The sequence below is a fragment of the Apium graveolens genome, chromosome 7, assembly GCF_009905375.1.
Source record: "Apium graveolens cultivar Ventura chromosome 7, ASM990537v1, whole genome shotgun sequence".
NCBI lineage: Eukaryota > Viridiplantae > Streptophyta > Magnoliopsida > Apiales > Apiaceae > Apium > Apium graveolens.
The window spans coordinates 146,492,729-146,520,494 of NC_133653.1; the positions used below are offsets into that span (position 1 = coordinate 146,492,729).

The window sequence follows — 27,766 nt, forward strand, 5'->3', positions numbered from 1 at the left end:
TGTTGGTCCATGAAATAACGATAAGAGAAAGGAAAATAAAAAGAAACTGAAGTGGAAAGGAATATAAAGGCAATAGAGTTTGAGGAACGATAAAGGAATTGGGTATGAGGAAACCCTAAAGACTCGTAGAAATAGAAATAGAAAAGTATGCATTCGTCAGGATGAGGGTGATTCACCATGAGTTAAAATTGATGGTTGAAGGCATAAGAGTTATGTATATTTTATCCCCTTTAAGTTGGGAGGATTCGAGGAAACCTCGAGGTAATTCGAAGGATAAATAATGAGACGCGGATAGACTGAGGAGACAAGAAAGTAAGAAATTAAGAAAATTGGATGAAGGAAGTGACCTTCAAGAATGGGAAATGTAAGACCGGTGGCTTGATACCCAGAAAGGGAGACGCCAGGTATGAAAGATATCCCAACATTGAGGTGATGGTTGAGATAAACAACAAAAGTAAATAAGGAATTATTAAGAAGAAGTTCACGTTGAACACGACCAATATTTTCCAGAACATCCTTGTTATCGTTACCAAATTTGGCAAGACAAGCGGATAACCGTTGTTATCTTTTGGAGGCCATATGAATTGACCTCAATTTGAATAAGGATGCTATTATGAAATTAGGTATAGACTATCGAGGTGGGAATGATGAATATGATAATCTATCAAGGAAATATGACTTGATTTATTCGTGGAAGGATGCAGGTACCTTTTAAAGGTGGAATTAAGGATAGAACATCGGTAACTTAAAATGAATCCTAGGGGAATGCATAAAGGTTGGCATTTCACCCTTAATAGGGACAATATGAGTTTTGACAGGATGAATTGGAAAGGGTTAAGGTAACAACAACCTTTAAGGATCAGTGGAGAAATTTTTTTCAGAAGTATATAGATAATGGTTCTAGTGAATGGTATTTTGATATGCCCTGTATCTAGGGCATACAGGAGGAACGATTGAAGGATAACCTTAGAGGTTTTACAAGGAGAAAGGTAATATTCAAAATTCTCAAGAATAAAAATGTTGATAAAAGAAAAATGACATAATTATAATGATGCCAAGTGGGGCACGTGTTAAACCACGAGAAAGTGTGGATCGAACCCGTAAAGGTCGAAATTGTTCAGGGCAAGTAGGACCTAAGATAAAAGATGTTCTAAGTATGATTGAGAGTCAGTCGTGACAGTGATTAACCTCTAAAGATTGAGGCAATAACTTATGGAAAAATGGTGATATTTTTTTTTTACTAATCAGATTTTAAGGAAAACATCTTCACATAAGCAGTGATTGAAATAAGGTAGAAAATTTATTTGGAGGTGGTAAAAATGACATTGACTGTAAGGAAATTTTACCATCAGGAAAGGCCAACGAGGTGGCCGACACTTTAAATGTAAGAGGATAATTATAGGCGCTCGTGCGAGAGGAATACAATGATGATGGTTGAAGCCGGGAAGGTTGTATTACGGTTCGGAAGATTGACATTCCTTCTGATGATTGTGCAATACTCAACCGTAATAGTAGTTGGTAAAGGTTTAATACGTGTAATCGCCATGAACGGGCTATCTATCTTAGAAGGTCCTATCTTGAGATAAGCCAGGACCATGTTTCAAAAAGGACCAAACAAACCTTTGAGTTAAGTCTACTATTGAAGGCATATGATTAAGAATGGTATTAACCTGCTATCGGTGCTTTGATTGAAACTCTTCTGCAATTTTATCTGCTTCATGTCATGAAAGTACGTCAGAGTTTGGAGTGTACTCCATGAATCATGAATGGTGATTATGTTACCTCCTTAGAAGGATTTGATACGACATGTATAGACTCCGTATGGTTAGATATTAAGATTTTATGGAAAAATGAATGACGACAGTAGGTCAGTGGTGGACCATAGTAAGGCAGCAATGATTCTGCGAGTATTGAGCTGATTACAACCGTGAGAGTTGTATTGGAATGGATGTTGAGATTGAGTACCACTAATCGGGTCGTGGTAGTGTATAAGTTATCATTGATAGACTAATTAAGTAGAGTATCTACCTAGTGAATTATTATTCTTTCTTATCAATAGAGAGTCGTATTATTATACGAGGAAGGTTGCGGTGCAAGCATAGAATTCAAGTAACGATGATGTCTAGAATGAGATCCCAGATTCGATTTTCGATGTCGAGGGAGTTTCAAAGGTAATTGTGTATAAGCTCGAGGAAGAGCATGGGTCCATAGAATGATGGACGGGATAGCGAAAATATTTAGGCACGTGAAATGCGATGCTATAATACTTGATGTTGATATAAATACGTATATGTTTTGTTCTCCTATGACAAACCTCTATAGTTCAGAGGTAGGTTCCAAGCCAGATATTTTGTGGCAGTATATTTTTTTTATATATACAATTCTCTTCAGTTCGTTCTTTTCTCTTCTTTTCATTTCATGTAAGCTGAGAAGAACAACCCTTCCAGAAGGGGAGGTATTGCCGAATGACTATCTATCTTTGTGATAGAAGCCTAGTAGGATACCACATGTTGTTTAATTTCTTGTCAAGTACTAAAGGCTGGCCACCTTCTGTACTAACTATGCGATATAACAAGTGTTCATGATCATAGTGATCTCTCAACAAATTCCTTTACTTCTATTTGATTGATCAAATTTTGGAAAATAGAAATAACTGAAAAAGGAGTAATAAAGTGGTGGTAGTATGCGGAATGGGAACACATTCGTGATACTAAGGTTGACGTGGTTATTAAAAGGTTATAGAACGCTAACGAGCAAAAGTATAACCAGTATAATATTAGGAACGGAAGGTAGTAGCGATTACGAACTGGAAAAGAATGGGTATTGAGAAGCAAAAGTTCTAATGATAAAAGCTATAATGAGAGTCTGTGCAATAGACTTGAAAGAATTTGGAATGATCACTTAATTCGGATTGAGTTATCTTACGACAATAGATCATATGTCATTATCGAGATGTCGCCTTATGAGATCCTTGAGGGAAGATAATGTCGATCTCCCTTATGTTAGGATGAAGTTGTAGAGCGCAAGATGCTCGGACCCACAGTAGTCCAAAGGACCAAGGATATGATAGATCTAATCAGAGGACGGCTGGTAGTAGCCCAAGATGGACATGATAAGTATGTTGATTTGACACGAAAGGATAAAGAGTATGAAATAGGGGACCTAGTAATGTTATAGGTATCCCTTGGAAAGGATTGATGAGGTTCGGAAAGAAAGGAAAGCTAAGTCTACAATTTGTTGGACCCTTGGATATATTAAGACGTTTGGGAAGTTAGCATATGAGCTAGCCCTAACCCCGAACATGTAGCAGGTCGTAACGTGTTTCACGTATCAATATTAAGGAAGTGTAATTCAGATGCCAGATAAATAGAGGCATATGAGCGCATAGATATGCAACCCGACGTAACCTATATGGAGCAACCAGGAAGGGTTATAGAGTGAAAAGGAACAAGTGCTTAGGAGAAGGATTATCAAACTAGGCAGAGTTTGGTGGTAGAACCACAATGTGGGAAAATTGACTCGAGAGTTAGAAAGTGTAATGCTAAGAAAGTATCCCCATTTGTTTTCTATCTGATTCCGGGACGGAATCCTTTTAAGGAGGGGAGACTGTAATAACCCCAATTTTTGAGAAATTTTGAAACCCTTATGAATAGTGTTTTTGCTGAACGAGAAAACTTTTCATGCCACGCTATGTAGGGGTTCTGTTATTGATCTTATGGGATATTATTAGTACTCTATGAAGTATATAAGTGTATGTAAAGATCGTCAGAATCCAATTCCGAACACTTTGGTTTTTCCCGGAAATCCACAAGATACGGAGAGAATTGAGAAAAAGGTAACAGGATAAAGAGGATTTAAATTAAAGGATTATAAGAGAGGATCATAGAAGGAATACAATATATTAAGAAAGGTTAAGGGAACCTAAGTAATAAGATCCCGGGTATGGTCCCTCAAACGATAAACGAGAACGAAAGTTAAGCGAACCGTATAACAGATCAGCGGTCATTAGGCAAACAATTAAAAGCTAATCAAAGGGATTAGTGGGGATGATGTCATCCAACCAATAGAAAGAGGACAAAGGAGGGGTGATGACATCACAAAGTGATGTAGGCATGACATGGGAAGGAAGGAGGTGTGGTTGAATGAGAACCACACAAATTCAAGGGCAACAAGGTAATTGACTAAATCAAACAAAACAAAAACCTAGCAACCAAGCAAAACAAATCACAAAACACCAAATTCTCCATTTCTTCATGAAGCTCTCGGCTTCTTTCTTAAGAAATGGGAAGTCCAAGCTCCTCCACTTACTATTTAGCAAGGTAATTATCTAAGCTTCCCCATGGATAGTTACATACTTCCTATAAGTTTAAGCTTCTAATTCCAAGCCAATCTTTTTCTATAAATCATGAAAGAAGATGGTGAATAGTGTTTTCAAGAACTAAAATTTGTGTTCTTGAAGTTTTGTTTAGATTAAGCTTGGATAAGGGCTTTAAACTTGATTCCAAGCCATTCTCTTGATTCTCCACTCTCCAAGGAAGGTATAAACTACAAACCCTAGCTTTAGTTTTGAGTAATTAGGATTGAATGTGTTTGATATAGCATATGTGAAGCATGATGCTTGATTGGTTGAAGTTTGGTTAAGTTTGTAGAGATTAGTTGGTTTTGTTGCATTGTTGGAGTTGTAAATCTTGGTAATTAGTTAAAGAACCTAAGTAAAGCTTTTAGTTCATGTGAGGAATAAGTATAAATGGTTAATGTGGATTTGTTGGGGCTGTTATGATGTGGTTTGGAGGGATATTGGTTGTATGATTGATTTGGGGTTGATTTGTGGTTGGTATTGAATGGTTTAAAATTTGGGAAATCGCGTAAACATAGCCGTCGTAACGTCCGATTTTCTTTAGACTGTTTTTGTGCATAACATTAGGACCCGAGAACCCCCTGCTAGATTGTGACCATTGCCATGTTTAGATAGCTCATGTTACGAGCTTCGTTTTGATATGTAGTTCGTTCGATTCCGATGCACGGTTTAGGAGAAACGACCGTTTCAAGTAACGGCGTTTCGCGAACGAAACTTTTCCCCTCGCCTTACTTTGAAACATAGGTTAAAGACCAATAAGGGTTAATTAATGTATGAAACATTTATGATAAGTGTGTTAGGCAGTTGGTAAGACACTCGCGAAGGAATTGCTTTAAAACTCGTAAAGGTTAAATTATTAAAAATGGTGGAGCCGAGGGTACCCGAGTGACTTAAGCGAATCAGTGAGCGCAAAACAAGCATTATAGTCTAGGTTAGTTAAAGTATAGATTTACAAGTGACTTTGGTTTAATTCCAACTTACTTGTTGTTTATAGGTTACCAGACTCGTCCCGAGCCATTCGTAACCCCAGTCGCTCAGGCAAGTATTCTATCCGTTATACTGTTGTTGTGATGTATACATTTGTATATGCATGATCTTGCGATAAATGCATATTGGTTATTTAGCAAAATTCTTGCGATATATTGTAGCATGTGATATGGTATATATGCATGCCTGTTTCATATTCTTGAAATATATATATGTTGGTTCAGTTGATAATACCTATGCTAGAGAATAGCGGTAACTTGCATATACCCTTAGTATAGGGACCCAAAGGTGAAAATATTTTCTAAAACCGGGAGTCGAGGATCCCGAGTAGATTTTGTATATATGGATATGGATATATATATATATATATTTATATATATATATGGTTATAGTTTTTTAAAACTATTAATCGAATAAGGTTTATTCGATAACTTTAACTTTATTTTATTATTGAATATTATTTCGAATATTATTCGAAGGCGTACGACTCCTTTATATTAAATGAATATTAGTTGAATATTCAATTGAGGATGTATGACTCACTTTATTTTATTTAATGAGTATTACTTGAATATTCCTCCGAGGGCTTATGACTCCTTTTATTTTATTATTTGAATATTATTTGAATATTCATTCGAGGGCTTATGACTCCTTTATATTATTTATTGAATATTATTTGAATATTCATTCGAGGGCTTATGACTCAGTTTATATTATTTAATGAATATTATTTGAATATTCATTTGAGGATCTATGACTCCGATTATTTACTGAAATATATTCTTTATTTTATTAAAGAATAAGGTGTCAATAATCAAACTTATTTTCGATTATTCAAATAAAGATAATACTTTCATATAAGTATATCTTTGGTTATTTAATACTCGTTTCAAGTATAAGTTTTAATACTTCTACTTCAATTATTTTTATAAAGATTATCCTTTATGAGAATATTATTTAAATAATAATATTCAGTCATTTTCTAAATATTCTGGGGACTGATTTACTTCATTAAATCAGCTTTACTCCAAACACTCTATAAGGTGTTTTCGAGTCTTCAAAATGATTTTTAAAGCTAGAGCGGATCCCAAAATTCATTTTTATATTTAAGATCTTCCTTTTTAAGGGGATTTAAATACTCGCTCAAAACCTGGGGAATCCGGCTCTGTGGTGTATTTTATATTCGCAACGAGGTTGCAGTTTTGGTAAATGAATTGATTACTTGCCCAATGTTCGGGAAGTAAGCCCATCTAATTGAGTCGGCATAAGCGACAGGCCGGGGTACGGTCTATTATTGTGTAAGTGGCTGGGTGGCAGTCCATCAACGCGTAAGAGGCCGGGTGGCGGTCCAGCACAAGGTCCTTATGAGGCCAGGGTGATGACCGGTGGGGGATTCATCCATCTACTAGTAGAAAAGGTTACTTATTGGTATCTTTGCCTGATCAGCAAGATATCTGGTTTATGCCAAAATTCTTTTCCTTTCCAAATTTATTGGATATTGCAATTCTGTTCATACTTTACATGACTGAGGTTTCAGGAAATGTATGGGAGATATATATGAATATATATATATCAGAACTTAATGAAGTATGTCATAACTTCATTTCCTTTAATAATATTTTAAAGATTTAATCTATTCAAATCTTGTCTTGTAGTCTCATCTATGTGATGAACTTTTGAAACTGATTATAACTTGAGCGGTGGTAGTTCAAGTAGTATTGGGAAAGATATAAGTATATTGGGGTATTTGGTAACCTCATCTTTTAAACTTATATCTAATTAATAATTGTCTTATGTATGACAAAGATTTTCAGAAAAACGTTGAGACAAGGTTAGATATATTAGATCACCTTGCAACGATATTTTTATACAGTTATAAACTGGAATGTTGTGTATATTATGCATGGAAGAGGACTTCCAATATTTTGAAAAGTATATATGTATATATATATATATACTGAATATTTTGCGACTTCATCGCATTAAGATATCAACTTGGTTCATTTCTTTTGACCAAGACTTTCATGAGTACTATGAGTAGGCTCATATATTGTTAATCATTATACATATTATTTTGGTGGGCTTGCTGCTCACCCTTGCTTTCTTCTTTCATCACACAACATCAGATAGACAAGATGAACCGGACCAAGCTTCCGATTCGCAAGAGGTTAGGAGACGTTCCGCAGTTTTCTAGAAGCACTGATGCCGCCATAGCTGAGGTAGGAACTACCAATAGGCTAGGCTTTCAACTTTTGATGTATCAGATTATGTATATTTATGAATTGTAATAATGGCAAAGAAATGTAAATTTATTCAGAAACCTGTTTAAGGTGTATTGGCATATAATTGTGGAATAAAACGACTTGTGATTATTTTTGGATATTCATCTCTGAGACTATAACTTGTGGTGTGTGTGTTTATTGTGGGGTCAAAGTTCAGAGTAGTTGATTATTTATTAAGATTGGGTGTTGTTAAGGGAAATGGAACTCGTGACGACTCGGATCCCCGACCCCGGATCTGGGGGTGTTACAAAAGACCTCGACTTCAAGCATCACATTTAATGGCATCTCATCCTTCCTTGACAAATTTCCCACTCTTTGGCAACGATCACACCTTAAAACAAACTGATGAGCATCCTTGAACAAAGTAGGCCAGAAAAAACCTGCTTACAGAATACGAGCTGCCGTCTTCTCACCTCCATAGTGTCCACCATAAACCATGGAATGGCAGTCTCGTAATATCCCCTCCGTCTTACAGAACGGGATACATCTCCTGATGATCTGGTCAGCTCCCTGTCTAAACAAATATGGTTCATCCCACATATACCACTTCACCTCATGCAGAAACTTCTTCTTTTGAGCGGATGTCAAATTAAGAGGCATTATATTGCTGACAAGATAGTTTACAATATCTGCAAACCATGGTTCTTCCTCCTGAATTGCAAACAACTGCTCATCCGGAAAAGATTCATTGATTAACGTCCTATCTTGTGAAGTAGAATCGGGATTCTCCAACCTAGAGAGATGGTCAGCTACTTGATTCTCAGTACCTTTTCTATCTTTGATCTCTAACTCAAATTCCTGAAGTAAAAGCACCCAACGAATGAGTCTCGGCTTCGAATCCTTCTTAGAAACCAGATAGCGAATAGCTGCATGATCAGTGAATACTGTTACTTTCGTACCAAGCAGATAAGATCGAAATTTCTCAAAGCCAAAGACTATAGCCAAAAGCTCCTTCTCAATAGTGGTGTAGTTCAATTGGGCACCATTTAAAGTCTTACTCGTATAGTAGACCACATGGAAGAGATTTTTCTTGCGCTGTCCCAGAACTGCACCTACCGCATAATTACTCGCATCACACATCATCTCAAACGGTTCTGTCCAATCTGGTGCTGTAATAACTGGTGCAGTGATCAAACTCTTCTTGAGAGTCTCGAATGCTGCCAAACATTCATCATCAAATTTGAACGGCACATCTTTCTCAAGCAAATTGCGCAACGGCTTAGATATCTTTGAAAAGTCCTTGATGAATCGCCGATAAAAACCCGCATGACCAAGAAAACTACGGATTCCTTTCACAGAATTAGGTGGGGGAAGATTTTCAATGACTCCCACCTTGGCCTTGTCCACCTCCAGACCCTTGCTAGAGACCTTATGCCCAAGGATAATGCCTTCACGTACCATAAAATGACATTTCTCCCAATTAATCACCAAATTAGTTTCCACGCATCTTTTGAGTACGGCGCGCAGATTATTCAAACATTCATCATATGAGTGTCCAAAGACGGAGAAGTCATCCATGAACACTTCGACGTTATTTCCAATCATGTCAGAGAATATAGCCATCATACATCTCTGAAAAGTGGCCGGGGCGCCACATAACCCAAACGAAACTCTGTGAAAAGCAAATGTGCCAAATGGACAAGTGAAGGTAGTCTTTTTCTGATCCTCTGGTGCAATACAAATCTGATTATACCCGGAATAACCATCCAGAAGACAAAAATACTCATGATCCGCTAATATGTCAAGCATTTGATCAATAAATGGAAGGGGGAAGTGATCCTTCCTTGTGGCTTTGTTCAATTTTCTATAATCCATGCATACTCTCCATCCTGTAACTGTTCGAGTAGGGATGAGCTCATTCTTTTCATTTGCGACCACAGTGATACCTCCCTTCTTAGGTACACATTGTACGGGGCTCACCCACGAGCTGTCAGAAATAGGATAAATGATGCCTGCATCTAGCCATTTCAGAATTTCTTTCTTCACCACCTTCTTCATGATGGGATTCAGTCTTCGCTGCTGTTCCACAGTTGGCTTACTACCTTCCTCTAGCAGAATTTTATGCATACAATATGAAGGACTTATCCCCTTGATGTCTGCTATAGTCCATCCTATAGCCGATTTGAATTCTCTCAAAATCCTTAAGAGCTTGTCTTCCTCACTACCTGAAAGGTCAGATGAAATAATAACAGGTAACGTAGATGAATCACCTAAAAAAGCATACCTCAAGTGTTCAGGTAATGGTTTGAGCTCCAAGGTAGGTGCTTCCTCTATTGATGGTTTGAGCTTCCCTTCAGCATTCTTAAGGTCAGAAGTACCAAGAGATTCAAATGGTATGTCCAGCTTTCGCTTCCATGGAGAAGCGTTCAGATATTGTAATTGCTCGTTGCTATCTTCATCATCGCTGTCAAAATCCCCCAATAAGGCCTTTTCCAATGCATCAGACATTAGCATGTGATCGAGTTCCGAAGTAACCGCAGTATCAATCACATCCACCTTTAAGCACTCCTCATCTTCTGTAGGGAATTTCATTGCCTTGAATACATTGAAGGTCACATCATGATCTTGGACCCGCATAGTAAGTTCACCTTTTTGCACATCTATCAAGGTACGGCCAGTAGCCAAGAAAGGCCTTCCCAAGATTATGGGAATCTTCTTATCTTCCTCAAAATCCAGAATAATAAAATCTGCTGGAAAGAAGAGCTTATCCACCTTGACGAGCACATCCTCAACTATGCCCCTTGGGTAAGTAATGGAACGGTCCGCCAATTGTAGCGACATGTATGTGGGTTTTGGATCAGGCAGATCCAGCTTTTTAAAGATCGACAACGGCATCAGATTAATGCTTGCTCCCAAATCACAAAGGCACTTGTCAAAAGTTAGATTGCCAATGGTGCAAGGAATGGTGAAGCTTCCTTGATCTTTCAGTTTTGGTGGTAACTTTTGCTGCAGAACAGCGCTGCATTCTTCCGTGAGAGCAACGGTTTCAAGGTCATCCAGTTTCACCTTCCTTGAAAGAATAGTCTTCATAAACTTCGCATAACTAGGCATTTGTTCCAGAGCCTCAGCGAAAGGTATATTGATGTGAAGTTTCTTGAACACCTCCAGAAACTTCCCGAACTGTCTATCCAGCTTTTGTTGCTGCAATCTCTTAGGAAAAGGTGGTGGAGGATAGAGTTGTTTCTCCCCTGTATTAGCCTCAGGCAGAGTGTGTTCAACAGTAGTCTTCCTTGGTTCCACCGCTTTCTCCTTTTGCTTAGATTCTTCTTCTCTAATTTCAGCTTCTACTTCTTTTGCCTTTTCAGCCTCAGCTACTTTTCCAGACCTTAAGGTAATAGCCTTGACTTGCTCTTTAGCTTCCTTCCTGCCTGGTACTTCCGTGTCACTGGGAAGAGTGCCAGGTTGACGATTGAGCACTGCATTGGCTAATTGACCGATTTGATTTTCCAAGGTCTTGAAAGAAACCGCCTGACTCTTGCACAACAGCTTAAGTTCCTCAAAATCAACACTAGTAGGTGCAGCTGCACTTCCCTGTTGAGGATATGATTGCCTTGTAGCATACTGCTGTGGTTGCTGGAATCCAGGTGGGTTAAACTGTTTACTCACTCCTTGCTGATATGGTGGCTGAATAGCATTCTGATTATTCCCCCAGCTGAAATTTGGATGATTTCTGTTATTAGGATGATAGGTCGCTGGCACAGGCTGCTGTTGTCGCTGATAATTATTCACATACTAAACAGATTCGTTGACAAGAGAACACTGATCCATAGCATGAGAACCTGCACAAAGCTCACAAACCATAGCTATTTGATTAACTCCATACGTAGCCAGAGAATCAACCTTCATTGATAGCGCTTGGAGCTGGGCTGCAATAGCGGTGGCTGTATCAACTTCCAGAATACCTGCGACCTTGCCTGACGTCATCCTCTGAGTTGGGTTTTGATGCTCATTTGCAGCCATCGTCTCTATAAGATTATACGCCTCAGTATAGCTTTTAGCCCATAAGGCTCCTCCAGCTGCTGCATCGAGCATGGGCCGAGATTGGGCCCCCAAACCATTATAAAAACCAGTGATCACCATCCAATCCGGCATTCCATGATGTGGACATTTTCTCAACATTTCCTTGTAGCGTTCCCAAGCCTCGCACATAGATTCTGTAGGTTGCTGCGCAAACTGAGTAAGAGCACTCCTCATAGCAGCAGTCTTTGCCATTGGATAAAACTTCACCAGAAACTTTTGCGCAAGATCTTGCCACGTAGTGATGGACCCAGCTGGTTCAGAATGTAACCAGTCTTTAGCCTTATCCCTCAGTGAGAATGGGAAAAGCCTCAACTTGATAGCCTCATCAGTCACGCCATTATACTTAAAAGTGCTGCAGATCTCGACAAAATTCCTTATGTGCATGTTGGGGTCTTCAGTTGCCGCTCCTCCAAAAGAAACAGAATTCTGCACCATCTGAATAGTGCCCGGCTTGATTTCAAAGGTGTTAGCTTGAATAGCCGGATGAAGGATGCTTGACTGAATGTCATCAATTTTAGGCCGAGAAAAATCCATAAGAGCTGGATCAGCTTGAACAATACGATCTCCCATGTTTACTGGTTCTTTCTGCTCAGTTCCTGAATCCGAATCCTCAAAATCTAACTTCTCCGGAATATCAAGAACTTCGTCTGTCTCCTCAGCTGTATCTAAAGTCCTCTTGCGAGCACGAGAACGAGTTTGCATAAATGCTTGCTAAAGTACCTGAAACACAACCGAAAAGAGTAAGTAACTACTACGTCCTAATCACTGAGTCCTAATGACCAATGATGGTAAGTACATAAACTAAACAAATACGCCGAGTCCCCGGCAGCGGCGCCAAAACTTGTTAGGGCGAAAACACGCGCTAATATTCACGCAAGTATACGCGTTCGCAAGTAATATAGAATACTTTCTAGTTCGTTCCCTCAGAGACTCAGACTAAATTATTGTCTAATTAAACTCACTCACCAATGTATGATTACTTCTCAATGTTAAGATAATAACACTTAAAATTGTTGATTAAATATTAACTATAATTAACTACTCAATTAACCACTTAACTAACACTTCAATTTATCAATAATAAAACACTCATGAGATCACAACTTCATTATTACTTCCTTCTATAGCCATTGTTATTACCTTTAGCATGTGACAGTGATGATATTAATCGAATAACATGAAACTGATAAAAGCCAACTTTCATTGTACTAATACCATTCTACCAAGCATCCACAATTAAGATAGAAGTTGAATAGTCATCAATTATGTTGAGTTTCTATATGTCTACAGAAATTGACAACACAACGATTTAAGCACAAGTTATCCCTTTTGATTACATAGGGCAAATAAAACTGTTAGAGTTACCCACTAATCATGCTCAACGTACATGAACCTATGCTAGCATGGCAAGTTCTAAATCTCAAGATCCACCGTCGCTTCACAAGAGATTAACACCCTATCTTATATGTTCGCGACACACATAAGACGAATACGCACAACCAATACTAGATATCATGCGATCATCACACACTAAAGTATTAAACAATTAACTAAAAAATTCCATAATAAATCCGTTGCAACCCCATGATCACGATTAGCCCATAATAGAACTTATCGCCATCATGGGTTCATATGAAATCATGACAAATAAACATAAGAAAATAATAACTAAACTAATTATATTAAAACAGAGTACGTCACAAGAGTAAATAAGTCAAAGCAAGAAAACTAGCATCCAACGTTACAACGAAACAAGAATCACAAGAATAGATGCTTCCTCTTTGTTGCGGTGTGCTAAATCGGTCTTCTTCCTTATCTCCTTCGCTTCTTGCGTAAAACACAATCTAAAACATAATCCCCTTAATACTCTCTGTGAAAACGTCTCAAATCTACCTATATAATAGTCCCATAAAACTCAGATTACATAGAAGTTGGAAGCCAAACAGAAGTAGAAGTCTAAAATAATTTATCTTTTCCCCCGACCCTGCGCGGCCGCTCAGCATAGCTGCGCGGGCGCGCAGGTTGCTGCGCGGCCGCTCAGCATTGCTGCGCGGGCGCGCAGGCCTCTACTGGAAAAAATCCAGATTTGCTCCGTTTCTTCGCCGTAATCTGCCCATTCCTTTCCTCTCGCAATGGTGAACACATGCCAAGGCTTATTCTTGATGATTCCTCCCCCGAAATGCAACTAATACCCTGAAATGCATAAACACTAGAAAAACGCATCAAATACACAAAATACTTGATTTCAAGACACCAATTTAAGCCATTTTAAGACGTTCTAAGTGGTATAAAATGCCACTTATTAGCCCTACGTTCACTTTCCCTGCATTCTTGGTTTTGCTTGATTTTCTTGAGATAAAATTCTTTGCAACTGAACCATATTTCTTATTAAGCTTTGTTTGATTTCCTTGGATGATAGTATTTTTCTCCTTCAACGGATGAGTTTCATCATTCAACAAATGAGCTTTATCATTCCACGGATAACCTTCATCATTCGTTGATTCAATATTCGTTGATAAACCATCAACTAACTCTTAGTTCAAATTTTTCTTGTCTTTCTTCCAGGATGCTTCACAAAATGATTCAATCCCTTGAACATTAGCAATTTGAGCACCAACATCCCTAGAAGATTTCTAGGTTTTAATGACCTTTTATTCTCATTCAAACTGTTTTCTCATAATATCTTCTTTCTTCAAAGACTCTGTTACCTCATCTTTAGCAACTTTACATTGAATTTTCAATTTCTCAAACTCAATAAATTGAGTTTCTAACGTAGCATTTCTATCACTCAAAAATAGATTATTCTCTTTAAATTTAGTGTTCTCTTTTGTGAGTGATTTAAGTGTGACACGCAAATGATACAATTCAGTAGACATATCATTAATAGCATCATTTCATTCATCTTTAGAAAGTTGTGAAAGATTAGTAGTGATTATCTGATTGCTAGATGAGCTAATATCTGTTTCATATGACTTGGCCATGAGAGCAAGGTTGACATAGTTCATGTCTTCATCTGTATCATCTACATCAGCTTCCTAGTCATTTTCTTGAGTTATGAAAGTCTTCTCTTTCTGTTTGAGCAATTCAAAATATTTCTTTTTGTAGTTTACAGGCTCAAATATTTTCTTTTCAGAATTTGGCTTTCTGTAATCATTTGCAAAATGACCACTCAGCACACACTTGAAATATTTGAATTTGGTTTTGTCAATCATGTTTTTGTTGGGCTTCCCAGCTCCAAAATTTTTCTTGAATTTGAGTTTTACAAATCTTCTAGGAAGAAAGGCTAGATGCTCATCAACTTCATCCATGGCATCTTAGCTTGGACAGTCTTCATCTTCATCCAACAACCATTTTCCTTGCTCATCTCAGACTTGCCTTCACAAACATTACTGTTTGGTGCAGTTTTAACAGCTTCAATCTTCATTTCCACTACTCTCTCTTGCTCAGCTACCAATGCCATAGACCCACCTTTCTTTCTTCCTTTCTCTATCAGCTCATCTTGTTTCATTTCAAGCTCATAGGTATTCAAAATTCCATATAGTCTCTCAAGAGTAAAATCCTTGTACTCTTGTGAATTTTTGAGAGAGACTATCTTTTGCTTCCATTTCTTTGGTAAAGACCTTAGAAATTTTAGGTTGGAATTCTTGGTTTGGTAAACTCTTCCATACAACTTTAGTCCATTCAACAGCTTTTAAAATCTACTGAAAATATCACTCAGGGACTCACAATCTTCAAAATGAAAGTGTTCATATTGTTGTTTGAGAAATTGCATTATTTTTTCTGACTTGCTCAGTTTCCTCACACGGTACTTGAACTGTGTCCCAACCATCCTTAGCAATTTTGCAATTTATGACATTGTCAAACATGTCTTGATCAAGATCATTGTACAATATGTTCATGGCCTTTTTGTCTTTATGGACTGCTTCAATATCTTCATCAGTCCATTCTGATTTAGGCTTTGGAACAGTCTTCTCATTTTCAATAACATCTTCAACATCTATTGCAACCCTGTGAGGAACATGAGGTCCATTTTCTTTGCATTTGACAAAGGTTTCATCTTGAGAGAGTAGATAAATGTGCATCTTCACTTTCCAGTGATGATAGTTGTCTTTATCCAGAATTGGAATCTTCACTCTAACATCCTTCTGGCTCATTTTGTTTGATTTCTTTAATATTTAAACTCTTTTGTATGTTAAGAGCTTGCTCTGATCTCAATTGTTATTTTCCAACAATATAACAACAGAATTACAGAAGGGGGTTGAATGGAATTCTGGTTTTTTTTGCTTTTCTGAAAAACTATTTCTGAAATATACAATTGTGTTTTGAATATGCAAGAATGTAAATAAAGCTTTTAAAGAAAATAAACACAAGTTTAAAAACTTTCTGATGTATATTTGAAGAAATCTCTGTGATGCAAAATGTACACAACTTCTTACAAGTAAATCTTACAACTTAAAACTTTAGAGTGTTTTTAAAGATACAACTTGCTTGTTCTGCTTGTTGTTCCAGTTATTTCTAAGATACTTGTTACACTTGATTTATATATTTACCAAGTTTACATGTGCAATAAGACAAAAATAATATTCTCATCAGTTAGGTCCAAGCACATGCTTCTTCATTTCTCTGTCCAATGCAATCCAAGTTAGATACAACATCTTTGAACCAGCTTATTTTGCATGAAAATGGAAATGTTTCATTTTCTTCTAAATCCTGCAATCAGGCTGCCATATTCCTTTTGTGCACTATCAACTCATGTGACTCAGTCAGCTTGTGTCAAGTCACTATCAACTGCTATCTTGTTGATTATTAGTTGAAACTTCATAGATTTTATCCGTTGACACTATATTAGTGTCATACGTTGAAACTTTCTTGATATCATCCGTTTACAGTTTTATCTGATATCCGTTAAAGGCTTGATTGGCTTATCCGTTGAAGGCATATTGAATTATCCGCTGATACTTGTAGAGTCATCCGTTGAAACTTGTAGTTTAGCAGTTGAAGGTATTTTCTTAGCAGTTGATACATTTCACTTATACAAAATTACAAGATATTTTATATTTTCACTTAGCCCACCTATTTTATATATCTTACTAGTAGTCAACATGACTTAGAAAATACTAAAACTACCGATTCCCCCCAGCTATCATAGTGTACTGAATGTGGTACACACTTATTAACATAAGCTATTTTTTCAATGGATAGACTAACTGAGGTTATCCGTTGAAACTTGAAAGCTACAAAAGACACTTAACAATTTTACTTAAGATGTTTTGGTGAGTTATCATCAAGTACACAATATATTCCTAACATCAGCTACATTGGCCAAGAAAATAAGACGAATAATATTTTTAGTATTGTACTACGACGCAAGGAATTTGGCTATAACCACCTCCCCTGAGATATGAAGAATCTATACCTAATAGGTTTGAACTTAGGAATTAAAAAATAACCAAACACTAGGTATGAGTTTTACTCATTCTAAACCCATTCCTAATTCCAAATATTTGTGAAACCCCTAAAGATTAAAAAAAATTAATGTTACCTTTCATGAAAGCCAAAATCGAAAATTTAAGAGTTAACTGCTAATAACATTAATTAGAAAGAAAAATACCAAAAATATCCTAATTATAATTTCACTTAAATTTAGGGGAAATTTCTGGTGAACATACACAAACACGCCCTTACTCTTGAGCCGTAAATCAAAACAAGCAGGACCCAAATCCTAATTTAACAAATCCAGTTCTCTAATTTTTTTTCAAACATTAGGGTTTACACACACACAAAATACACACACACATTCAAACTATCTTCTTCTACCTTAAACACCCCTTATATAATGAAATACGAATTTTAGTCCAAGCTTGACGTTTTCCAGTTTTTCAAAGGTACAAATTTCTTGAATTTCGATAAATTCTTCAATTTTATAGTCTTTATGTATACCATGTATTTATATTAGTACAGACTTTTTTGACTTTAGATAAATATGTGCTTCAGTATTAATTTCAGTATGAATTTATCAATGCAGGCTCGGTTTCATCAGATACACTTTATTTAGAGTTACCCAATTCATAAAAATTGAGTCTTTTTGAGTTTGCAAGTGATTTTTTTACATGGGGAGCAAGAAAATTATTGCCATTTGTCAATCTGGCGGTGAATTTAAAACGGGTGATGATGGTTCATTAGTTTACGATGGCGGGGAGGCTTATGCTGTTGATGTTGATCACGAGACTCGGTGGGATAATTTCAAGCAAGAGTTAGCTGAAATGTTCCAGTATAGCATTGATGACTTTTTGATTAAGTACTTTCTTCCGGGACATAGGAAAACGCTTATTAGCATATCAAGAGAGAAGGACTTGCAGAGGATGGTTAATTTTTGCGAGGATTTTGACCAAGTTGAGGTGTTTGTTATTAATGATAGCGGTGTTGCTCTGAGTGTTCCGAATGTGTCTGGCAGTAGGTACTCCAAGTTTAGTTATTTATTGAATGTTTTATTTCGTATATTTTTCACATGGATAGATTATCAACTATTGCCATATTTTGGTGATTTATGAAATCATCATGTCTTACATGCACACATTTCTGTGCCCAACACGTGTGTATTCCTTCATAACATTTCGGCTAATTGTATTGTGCACAGTAGAAAATTGCAGCAAAACATATATATTGGGGAACTGGAATCTTTATGTCTTTCTTCACGGACATATACGAAAATGCAATGCAAAATAAAAAATGACGTGTGAAGACATTTTAGTTCACTTTATATACATTTAATGAATATATATTGTCGTGAATCTGACGGAACCACGTATCATGCAGGCCTAGCAAGATTAGTATATCAGAAGCTGCTGTTCTTCCTGACACACCTTTACTTACTGCCAAAGCAGATGATACCATTGATATAGAGATGGACACAGCCAATCAATCAAACCCAGATAAAACTCTCAGTTTAACAAACGATGAAAATAATCATATGGTTGCAATGCAGTGGCAGAATACTATTACTGGCGTGAATCAAAGATTTTCTAGTTTTCCTGAATTTCGTGATGCTCTACACAAGTACTCAATTGCACATGGATTTACATACAAATTCAAGAAGAATGATAGTCAGCGAGTATCTGTTGTATGCAAAGCAGAAGGTTGTCAGTGGCGTATATGGGCATCCAAGGTTGCCAGCACTCAGTTAATCTGTATCAAGAAAATGATTGGCATTCATACGTGTGAAGGAACCAAATTGAAAGCTGAGCATCGTGCAGGAAGGGGCTGGGTTGGTAGTATCATAAAGGAGAAGTTGAAACTTTCTCCTAACTACAAGCCTCGGGATATTGTTGCAGATATTGAACGAGAATATGGTGTTCAGTTAAACTATTCCCAGGCGTGGCGTGCAAAAGGACTTGCTAGGGAGCAGCTTCATGGCTCTCATAAAGAGGCATACAGTCAATTGCCTTTCCTCTGTAACAAGATAATCGAAACAAATCCAGGAAGTATTGCTAAATTCACTACAAAGGAGGACTCAAGCTTCCATCGCCTATTTGTCTCATTTCATGCTTCAATATCTGGTTTTGAACGAGGTTGCCGGCCTCTAATTTTTCTTGATAGCACTCCTCTGAATTCAAAATATCAGGGTGTGTTGTTGACTGCTACCGCTGCCGATGGAGATGATGGAATATTTCCTGTGGCGTTTGCTATAGTGGATGATGAGACTGATGACAACTGGCATTACTTTATTTTGGAACTGAGATCTGTAGTTTCCACATCTCACCAGATTACATTTATAGCAGATTTCCAAAAGGGTTTAAAAGAGACATTGCGTGAAATATTTGGCGGGGGGTGTTACCATGGCTATTGTCTGCACTATCTTGCTGAGAAACTTAATATTGATTTGAAGGAGCCATTTTCTTATGAAGCTAGGCGCCTCATGGTTCAAGATTTGTATGCTGCTGCCACTGCTCCGAAGCTTGATGCTTTTGAACGATGTACTGAAAGCTTAAAGGCTATATCCCCTGAAGCCTATAATTGGGTAATAAGTAGTGAACCAGATCACTGGGCTAATGCTTTTTTTGCTGGTTCAAGGTATAATCATGTTTCGTCTAATTTCGGACTGCCATTTTATGGTTGGTTGTCAGATGCAAACGAATTGCCTATTACGCAGATAATCGATTCATTGCGGGGTAAAATGATGGACTTGTACTATAAGCGGCGAGCCGATTCAAGTCATTGGGAAACAAGGTTAACACCATCAATGGAAGAAAAGTTAAAAAGCGCGACTTTAAAGGCCCACTTACTTCAGGTGTCACTGCTGGATGCTGGCACATTCGAAGTTCAGAGTGAATCAGTTGATATAGTTAATGTTGATCATTGGGACTGTAGCTGCAAAGGATGGCAGATAACGGGGTTGCCCTGTTGCCATGCTATTGCTGTTATCTTAGGTCTTGGTAGGGATCCGTATGATTATTGCTCTAGATACTTTACAGCTGAGAGTTACCGCTTAACTTATTTAGATTCAATAAGTCCAGTACCTAATGTAGACAAACCAGTGATGATTGAATCACAAGAGGTAGAAATTCTTGTAACTCCTCCACCAACTAGGTGCCCAGCAAGCAGAAAAAAGAGGAAACATGGTGGTTCATCAGACATAATTAAGAGGACACTACAGTGTAGCAAGTGCAAGGGTCTTGGTCACAATAAGAAAACTTGCAGGTGAGGTCTCTAAGCGAAAAGAGTTCCATTTTTATGTGTTTGTTTGGCATATGAAGTTCCTTAACATAATTTCTTGGAATAGTTTATGTGAAGTGCTTCTAATATATATATATATATAGGGGGATGATCAAATACAAACCAAATTTAAAATAGAAATTTAGAACTACTCTCAACCATTAGATCAACATAATCTAATGGCCCCCCTAAAAGCACCCTCCCTCACCTACTTTCAGCTTTGCCCCTCCGTTTTTAATTTGATTTTTCCCGTCAAACCGTAAGTTTTTTAAAAAATCCGATTTCACTGTATTTTTCTACATCTCTCAACGATCGATTTGCATACCATATGTGTTATATTTCGAAGTAATTTTTTTAAAAAAATATTTGGTTTCTAGTTTCTATTGTAATATTGGTTTGTATTGGAGTAGCACCCTATATATATATAATGCTATTGATTGTGAATATTCGATCACTTATTTGCAGGAATAATTACCCGCTGACCCACATAATAATTATAATAATATGAGTACTTGTGCCGATAGTTGACTTAAATAAGAAACATTATGGGATTTTAAAAATAGGAAATTATATGGTACTGTGAGCCTATAACTATAAATTTTTCATAGGTCACAATCATGTAGAAGAAAAATTGGTGTTTAAAATATGTAGTCAAATGAAAAAAAAGACACGGGTTTTTAGAAATGAGATCTTTATAATGTAAAATATATCAAACATGTATATAATAATTATATAACATAAAATCTATTGTTAAATCAAAGAAAAACACGGGTGTTGAAAATGAGATCTTTATTATGTAGATATAAGTCAAACATGTATGTCAATAATTTTAACATAAAGAATTACATAATGATTAAAATGTTTATTAATAAATTTCCAAAATCTCAAATTATTCAATATAAAGTAGCATGTAGTTCCGAGATTAGTACATAATTTGCGAAACCTGTATATTATATATATTGTATAAAATTATTTCAATTCCACTGTATATAATAATAAAAGTATTCATGAAAATTAATAAACATCAAATTATGATATATAATATATATTTGTCGCATATTGCGGAAAACATATTGATAGGACTATATTTTACTTTTGAAACATTATTAATTAAAGAATAGTAAAAAGGCATTGACCTAATATGTAAAAAATATCTGACAAAGACGCTAAAAGATAGGGAAAAGAAAGATTTAGTGAAATGTAATATTTCGAAAAAGAAAAATTAATTGAGATAGTAAAAGATGATCTGAACTTAATTTTCTTATAAAAAATGTACGCAGTTTTTTTGTATTTATATTTTTGAAAGAGTTGATGTAATTGGTTTTCATTTTTCATACTAACAAGGAAATAGTTGTGCAAATCATAAATTAAATGAGAAAAGAAGAAGAGAGAGAATTAGTGGATTGTTATAATTATAATGAGGAAATGAGGAGAGAGAGGAAGGAAATTGATGGTTTAGGATAGCAGTTTTTTGGTATAATATATAGATATATGATGTTATCACAGGTTACTTGTACGGAGGTGGAATTGCTGAATGCTGATTCACATATGTTTTATGGTATACATAATGAAAGTATGAAAGGAACTGCCTAATATACAACTATCTAAATTAACTGTGATGACTTTTTGACATAGTCAATGTGCCAACATGCACCACATGATAGGATCCATTATACCATTTTTATACCTCTGCACACTAGTATGGTATTGCATTATATTTAAATTATTTTTTATCCACTGGGTATCAGATTGTGAATTCATTCCCCCTTTAGTTTAATTGTACCCCTGACTTCATCTGATCCCAGATCGTGCCGTCTGTTCTGAACCATACTTCTAAGACAAATTATTGGCCACCAAACTTTCTGTGGAAATGGTGTAATGAAATCCCTTCAGCCTTTTATATTGCATCTGCTGCAGCCTTTTTATATTACATCTGCTTTCTTATTAGATAGGGATTCCATCTTTGTACCACCATCCTACTCTCATTGGTAGACATTTTGATTTTGGGGGCCCTAGAGCTTTTCTGTAAAATGTGATTGCTTTGCTAACTTGAGTTAATACAGCACCTGAGCTTCCTCCTGGGTGCCATTAGTCTCAACAAATTCCTAGGTAATATCTGGTAATGCCAGCACCAAAATGTGGGGCAAGCCTCTTTAAGCTCTTAAAGAAGGGCGTGCCAAAATAGATCCTTTTTCAGTTTGAAACTATCCTCTGCAGCTCTTTAAGTCCCGCTTGTTTCTTTTAGAAAAAAATTTCAGAAATTCTGTAGTAGCGTGAAAGACTAAGGAATCCTCCCGTCCCTTATATGGTCTTAGGAATAGGAAGCCGAAAGGCAGGGCTTCCTGTCATTCCTATGAGCTTCCCGAAATCCACTTATTTCCCTCTTGCTGGCCAATGATTGATCCAAACATGATATCTATTTAAAATCCCACCAAATTTCTTTTATGACTTCTGCTGCAGCAAGTATTTACCATATTTCCGTTATTAACTTTTAATGCTTTATGTAGAATGCTTGCTTATTAATCAGGGAGACCAATGTTTGTTCTGCCATTTTTTTCTCTTAGGTAGTAGATATTGTGACATTGGGGGTCCTACAGCTTTGATTATAATTGCTTTGCCTGATTTGGTGATACTGGGGTTCATACATTTGAACCTGGAGCCATAAACTTGTTAAAAAACCAACAGAATATTTTGAGAAGCAATTGGAGTAGAAAAATAAAATTAAGAGATACCGGAAATTGAGGAAAGAGAGAAATTTTCTTCTTTGGGCGAGAGTTTCTTGCACCGCTTTATTCTCCATCTATGGATGCCGCTTATTGCCCTTGTGAAAAGGGCAAAGGAAACTCTCAAATCTTTAACATAGGCCGTATCCCCTTTTGCCTCCAGCTTAACATATCTTTTCTCTTTAATTCAGATTTTAATTATGTCATTTAAGATGGAGCCTTGCTGTTCCCAAGTATTTATATCCATCTACAAATTTGTCTACTAGAACAAAAATGAATACTACTTGCCGAAGTCAGCCAAATCTCCATGCAGTTCACAAATTTAACTTTTCCCCTTCTTACAAAATTGCATGTTAGGCCTAAAGAGAGAATATTGATTGTATACTAGGAAGCACCGACACTGATACGGTGACACGGGGCACGGGGATTCATCAATTATCAAAGTGTACTGGATACGGGACACGGCAAAAAAAATAAATATAAAATTTGTAGATGTCAAATATTTAACGGCTTCGTTCATAATAATAATAGAGTTTCTTTCATAATAAGTGATAAACTAGTGTAAGATTTATTCTACATTTTCATTCAAATGATCATCTTGTGTAAAAAGAACAACTTCCATGTCTGGTTCATCTTCTAAGTGATTTTCATTCAAATGATCATCTGATGTAACCTGCAGTAGTGTTACTATTTGCGCTGGAACTTATTGACCCACCCATAGTATGTGTCCTTCAAACAACAAGAGAGATCTATAAAGATATATGTGTTATATATATAGTTGTATGTATATATTTGATTGTATATATATATACGGTTTTGTATTTTATCGGATGAAAGATGAAGAGGGATGTTATAAAAGACAGAGGGACATTGAAATTATGGTTAATATAAAAGATGGTTTGGCTTTTTTTTTATAATGATTTTGGGCTTTTTTCATATGGGCCCAGTCGGTGGGCCGTGTCGGTCGCGTGTCGAACCCGTGTCAAACCCGTGTCGGTCGCGTGTTGAAACCGTGCCAAACCTGTGTCGGTCGCCTTTTTCTGTCGACACGCCATGTGGTGTGTCGGACACGTACTCAGCCGTGTCGGTGCTGAGTCGCCGTGTCGGCCGTGTCCGACACGCATACGGCAGCCTTTTTGGAGTGTCGGTGCTTCCTAGATTTTATATTTTATTATTATTCCAAGGATGTGCCAGCCAGAATCATTTAAATTCTGATTCTAGATGCTGAAGTGACTGTTTAAAATTTGAGTGGCTTATTTTCTTATAGTAATATTCTTGATACTAATTACTGATTTCCTTGTGTTCTATTGATCTTGATTATAGCAACAAATAGAAATATAATTTTATATGCTTTAGTTTAAATTTAAAACGTGCTATGTTTGTGCTTGCATTTGTATCATGTTTACCTGCATTGGAGTCTAATATGGTTCTTTAGATCACTGATGGACTTGTATAAGGGCTAGGATAGAGCAAGCATATATAAAACCATTCAGGACCTTGAGGACAAGGTACTGATAATTCCCAATCACGTAAATCATTTTCAGAACTTGTGCTTACAAAACGAGTCGGGCCATGCTGAGTTGATCAGAACTGACCAAGAATCTTAGGCAAGATCATTGCCATGGGTCTGTCGCTTATTATTTACCTCAAGGCTACAAATATTAGAGAATTAGATGATTAATATAATTGTATGAACGACAACAGGAACTAACATGAGTTCGAGTTAAGCAGAACTAAGCAGTGAATGACATCTTAATATGTGTAGATTAAGCAGAACAGGATACCAAATCGGTAGCATACCTTCTAATGTATAAGTGCTTGGAATAAAGAACTAATTATTCTAGGAGGGATTTCTAGAACCTGGGTCTGAGGTTAGGAAGATGAAGGTAGAATCTCTTGAGATTTATGGTAAATTTTATTTCGTTTCCTTCACTGATTGATCGTCTTAGTACGGACAAGTCATTCGATTGGCGTGGGAGTCCGTGAAGTAGGGTACGATATGCAGAAAAGAAGCTTTTTACAGGTGAAATATTTTGAACATACGTGTGTCTTGTATGAGAGTGCAAGTTGCACTTGGCTAAGCCCAAAAATACTCCATAATTTTTATAATCTTAATCTAACGAAATTTATTTTTTGGCCTCAAATATATTATATATTGTGTATTTGATGTTCTGGAACTATAATCTTAATACATAATAAACGTTTATAATGCTGAGGCTACTAATTTACCAAGTTTCAACATAAATAATTCAACCCATGACTATGTCAGTTGGTCTATTGGCCAATGTATTGAGTTGATTGTAGGTTTGAGTTTATCTTTGAGTGACTATTGTTAGGTTTAACAACTAGTTACTGGGAAGTTGGTCTGACTGTAATCATGAACTTGCATAGCATTTTTCTTGCTTCTTTAGAGCAGGAGTTTAGGTCAAAGGTCTACTAAAGAGTGAAAAGTGCTGAAGTATAAGTTGAAGGCTTTTGCTTGTTAGACTGTTATTGTATTTAAGGCAGCCTACTAGTACTATGTCTTTACAAAACATGTCATTGTATCTGAGCCAGCCTAGTAGTTCTATCTTTTCACAAAATCGATATCTTCCACTTTCCAAGGGCATCAATGAGAATCATATGAGCTCTTAGTCGGAGACCAAAAGTAAAGGCAAAGAACCGATTTTGTCTTTTTGGCCCTCGAACACAATGTTTTAGGATCTTACCATGGCTGCGGTGCCAAAACTTTATTGAAGCATGTGCCTGACGGGCATACACGCAATGCCCTTAAGGCCTGACGCGGTTACTTTATTGATACAACTAACATGGAAAGCTTATTTGATTCTTTCTCCTACTTCTAAATTACATGAACATTTAAGATTCATCTCCTTAATCCTAGGTCCTTATAACACCCTACTATACTGTATTATACGTATAACAATTTATACTTCAATACGGATCTGTCCTTGCATTCATACATTTATCCTTCCAGTTTGTTTATATTGTTTTATTGGTGCAACTGCTTTTTGTGATATGTGGTTGTACTGCTGACTGAGCAAAAAAAATTATTTCCTACTTTAACAGTGTGGCGCAGGAGGATAACAACGAAGCATCAGAACCTCTGCCGCTGTCAATAGATGTGACCATAGAAGAGGAGCTTACAGAATCATTTGCTGTTTAGAAGTTTTTGTTTACATGGCTTCAACCAAATTTGGATAGGAAAATTGATCAGAAGTTGCTCCAAATCATTGGTTTTAGATTATTTGAAAGTTTTTAGTTTAGTTTTATAGTTTGGTGCCAGCTCCTGGACTTGATGAGCCAAGTTCATATCACACCCTGTAGATTTCAACGTATACTCAATGAGTTTAAAATACTCGCTTGTTAGATTTCAAATAGTTTCGAGTTTCGATTACCTTTAAACAGCATTATAGCAAGTATAATTTTCTGGTAAAATTACAATGCCCATGACAGTTTGCCCTAATATTATTAGGGGTTAAAAAAACAGTTTCCAACATCAAGATGGACATGTTTGTCACAAGTCACAACCCTGCAGCAAAATTAATAATAGGTTAATTTTTCTTCCGAAGTCTAACGAAACTAAAAACAAAATCTCGTAAATTAAAAGTCTTAATAATTTATCAAATCTTTGTCCTCGTTACCGGGGAAGACAAATTTACCTGACCTGTCGGATATTCAACCTATTCCAATTCGTTTGAATTTATCCGAACACGATTTAATTATACCGAACTGATACCTGACTCGAAATCCGAAATTCGTTTGAAACCCAATCCGAACCTGAAATCCGAAGAAAACCGTTAGCATATTCTTATTTTACATAATTTTATAATAATAATAATACATGATTTTACATCAAATATTTAAATCTAATATTTATAACTAGGTCGCTGGATAATTATTTATAATTAAATTTATTATATTTGACACTAATATTGAATTATCTAAATAGGTAAGGTACTATTTATTTTTAGTTAAACAAACACATACGCATGAGTGAGTCGAACTTTTATACTATGTTCAAAAGAGTATGACTTCGATCACTGCACCAATATTTTATTGCAAATATACGAAGTACTATTTTTGTATTTTAAAAACAACATTTAAAAAAATATTTTACCTAACATATTTGTATAATAATATGAATTTATTTATTTTTAATTAATTATTTTTAAAGCATCCGAATTAAATTTGAAATCGACCTGAAACTCGAAAAAACCTGATGTATCGAATTTGGAACTTTAATTTTAATATTCGGACCCAAATCCGATCCGAAACCAAATATAACGAATCAGATTTAAATTTTACAAAACACGATTCGATCCCGCTCACCACGCTACTAACGGCGTTTGCCCGATAATCTGGAGTCTGGACACTCTCAGGGCAGAGCTAAACGCCTAAACCTATCTTACATTCTACAAGTAGAACGAGCTGAAATAAGCAATCATGCTGTGAAAAAAATAAGCAAGTGAATATAGTTGAAAAAATAGACTTGATTACGTCACCATTAACACGATTGTATCTGGAAAATGGAAAAGTGAGTTGCAGCTAGGTATTCATGGGTCGGCTTGGTGCCTTTTTACTACCCAACTCAATTAAATTCGTTTGAAATTTTTTGACCCAACTTGTAAAATATAAAATCGTAACCCAACCATACCCGTCGTACATCGGTTTGGATCGGGTTAGAT

The 27,766-nt window shown here is 36.4% G+C and overlaps 1 protein-coding gene and 1 non-coding gene across 3 annotated transcripts; both read left to right on the forward strand.

The window, feature by feature from the left end:
* The first annotated feature begins 11,716 nt into the window (after positions 1–11,716).
* On the forward strand, positions 11,717–11,823 carry LOC141675580 (small nucleolar RNA R71). The gene has a single exon (XR_012556225.1). It is a non-coding gene; the product is annotated as a small nucleolar RNA R71 (small nucleolar RNA).
* Positions 11,824–17,336: 5,513 nt separating this feature from the next.
* On the forward strand, positions 17,337–26,449 carry LOC141672190 (uncharacterized). Of its 2 annotated transcripts, XM_074478724.1 has the most exons (4): positions 17,337–17,531; positions 17,672–18,103; positions 18,463–20,343; positions 26,148–26,449. In XM_074478724.1, the coding sequence occupies exons 2-4, from the start codon at positions 17,757–17,759 to the stop codon at positions 26,242–26,244; spliced, it is 2,325 nt and encodes a 774-aa protein (XP_074334825.1). In that variant the 5' UTR covers positions 17,337–17,531; positions 17,672–17,756; the 3' UTR covers positions 26,245–26,449. The 2 variants fall into 2 exon arrangements, with proteins under 2 accessions (XP_074334825.1, XP_074334826.1); XM_074478725.1 differs by lacking the exon at positions 17,337–17,531 and having other exon boundaries at positions 17,961–18,099.
* The last annotated feature ends 1,317 nt before the right edge of the window (positions 26,450–27,766 follow it).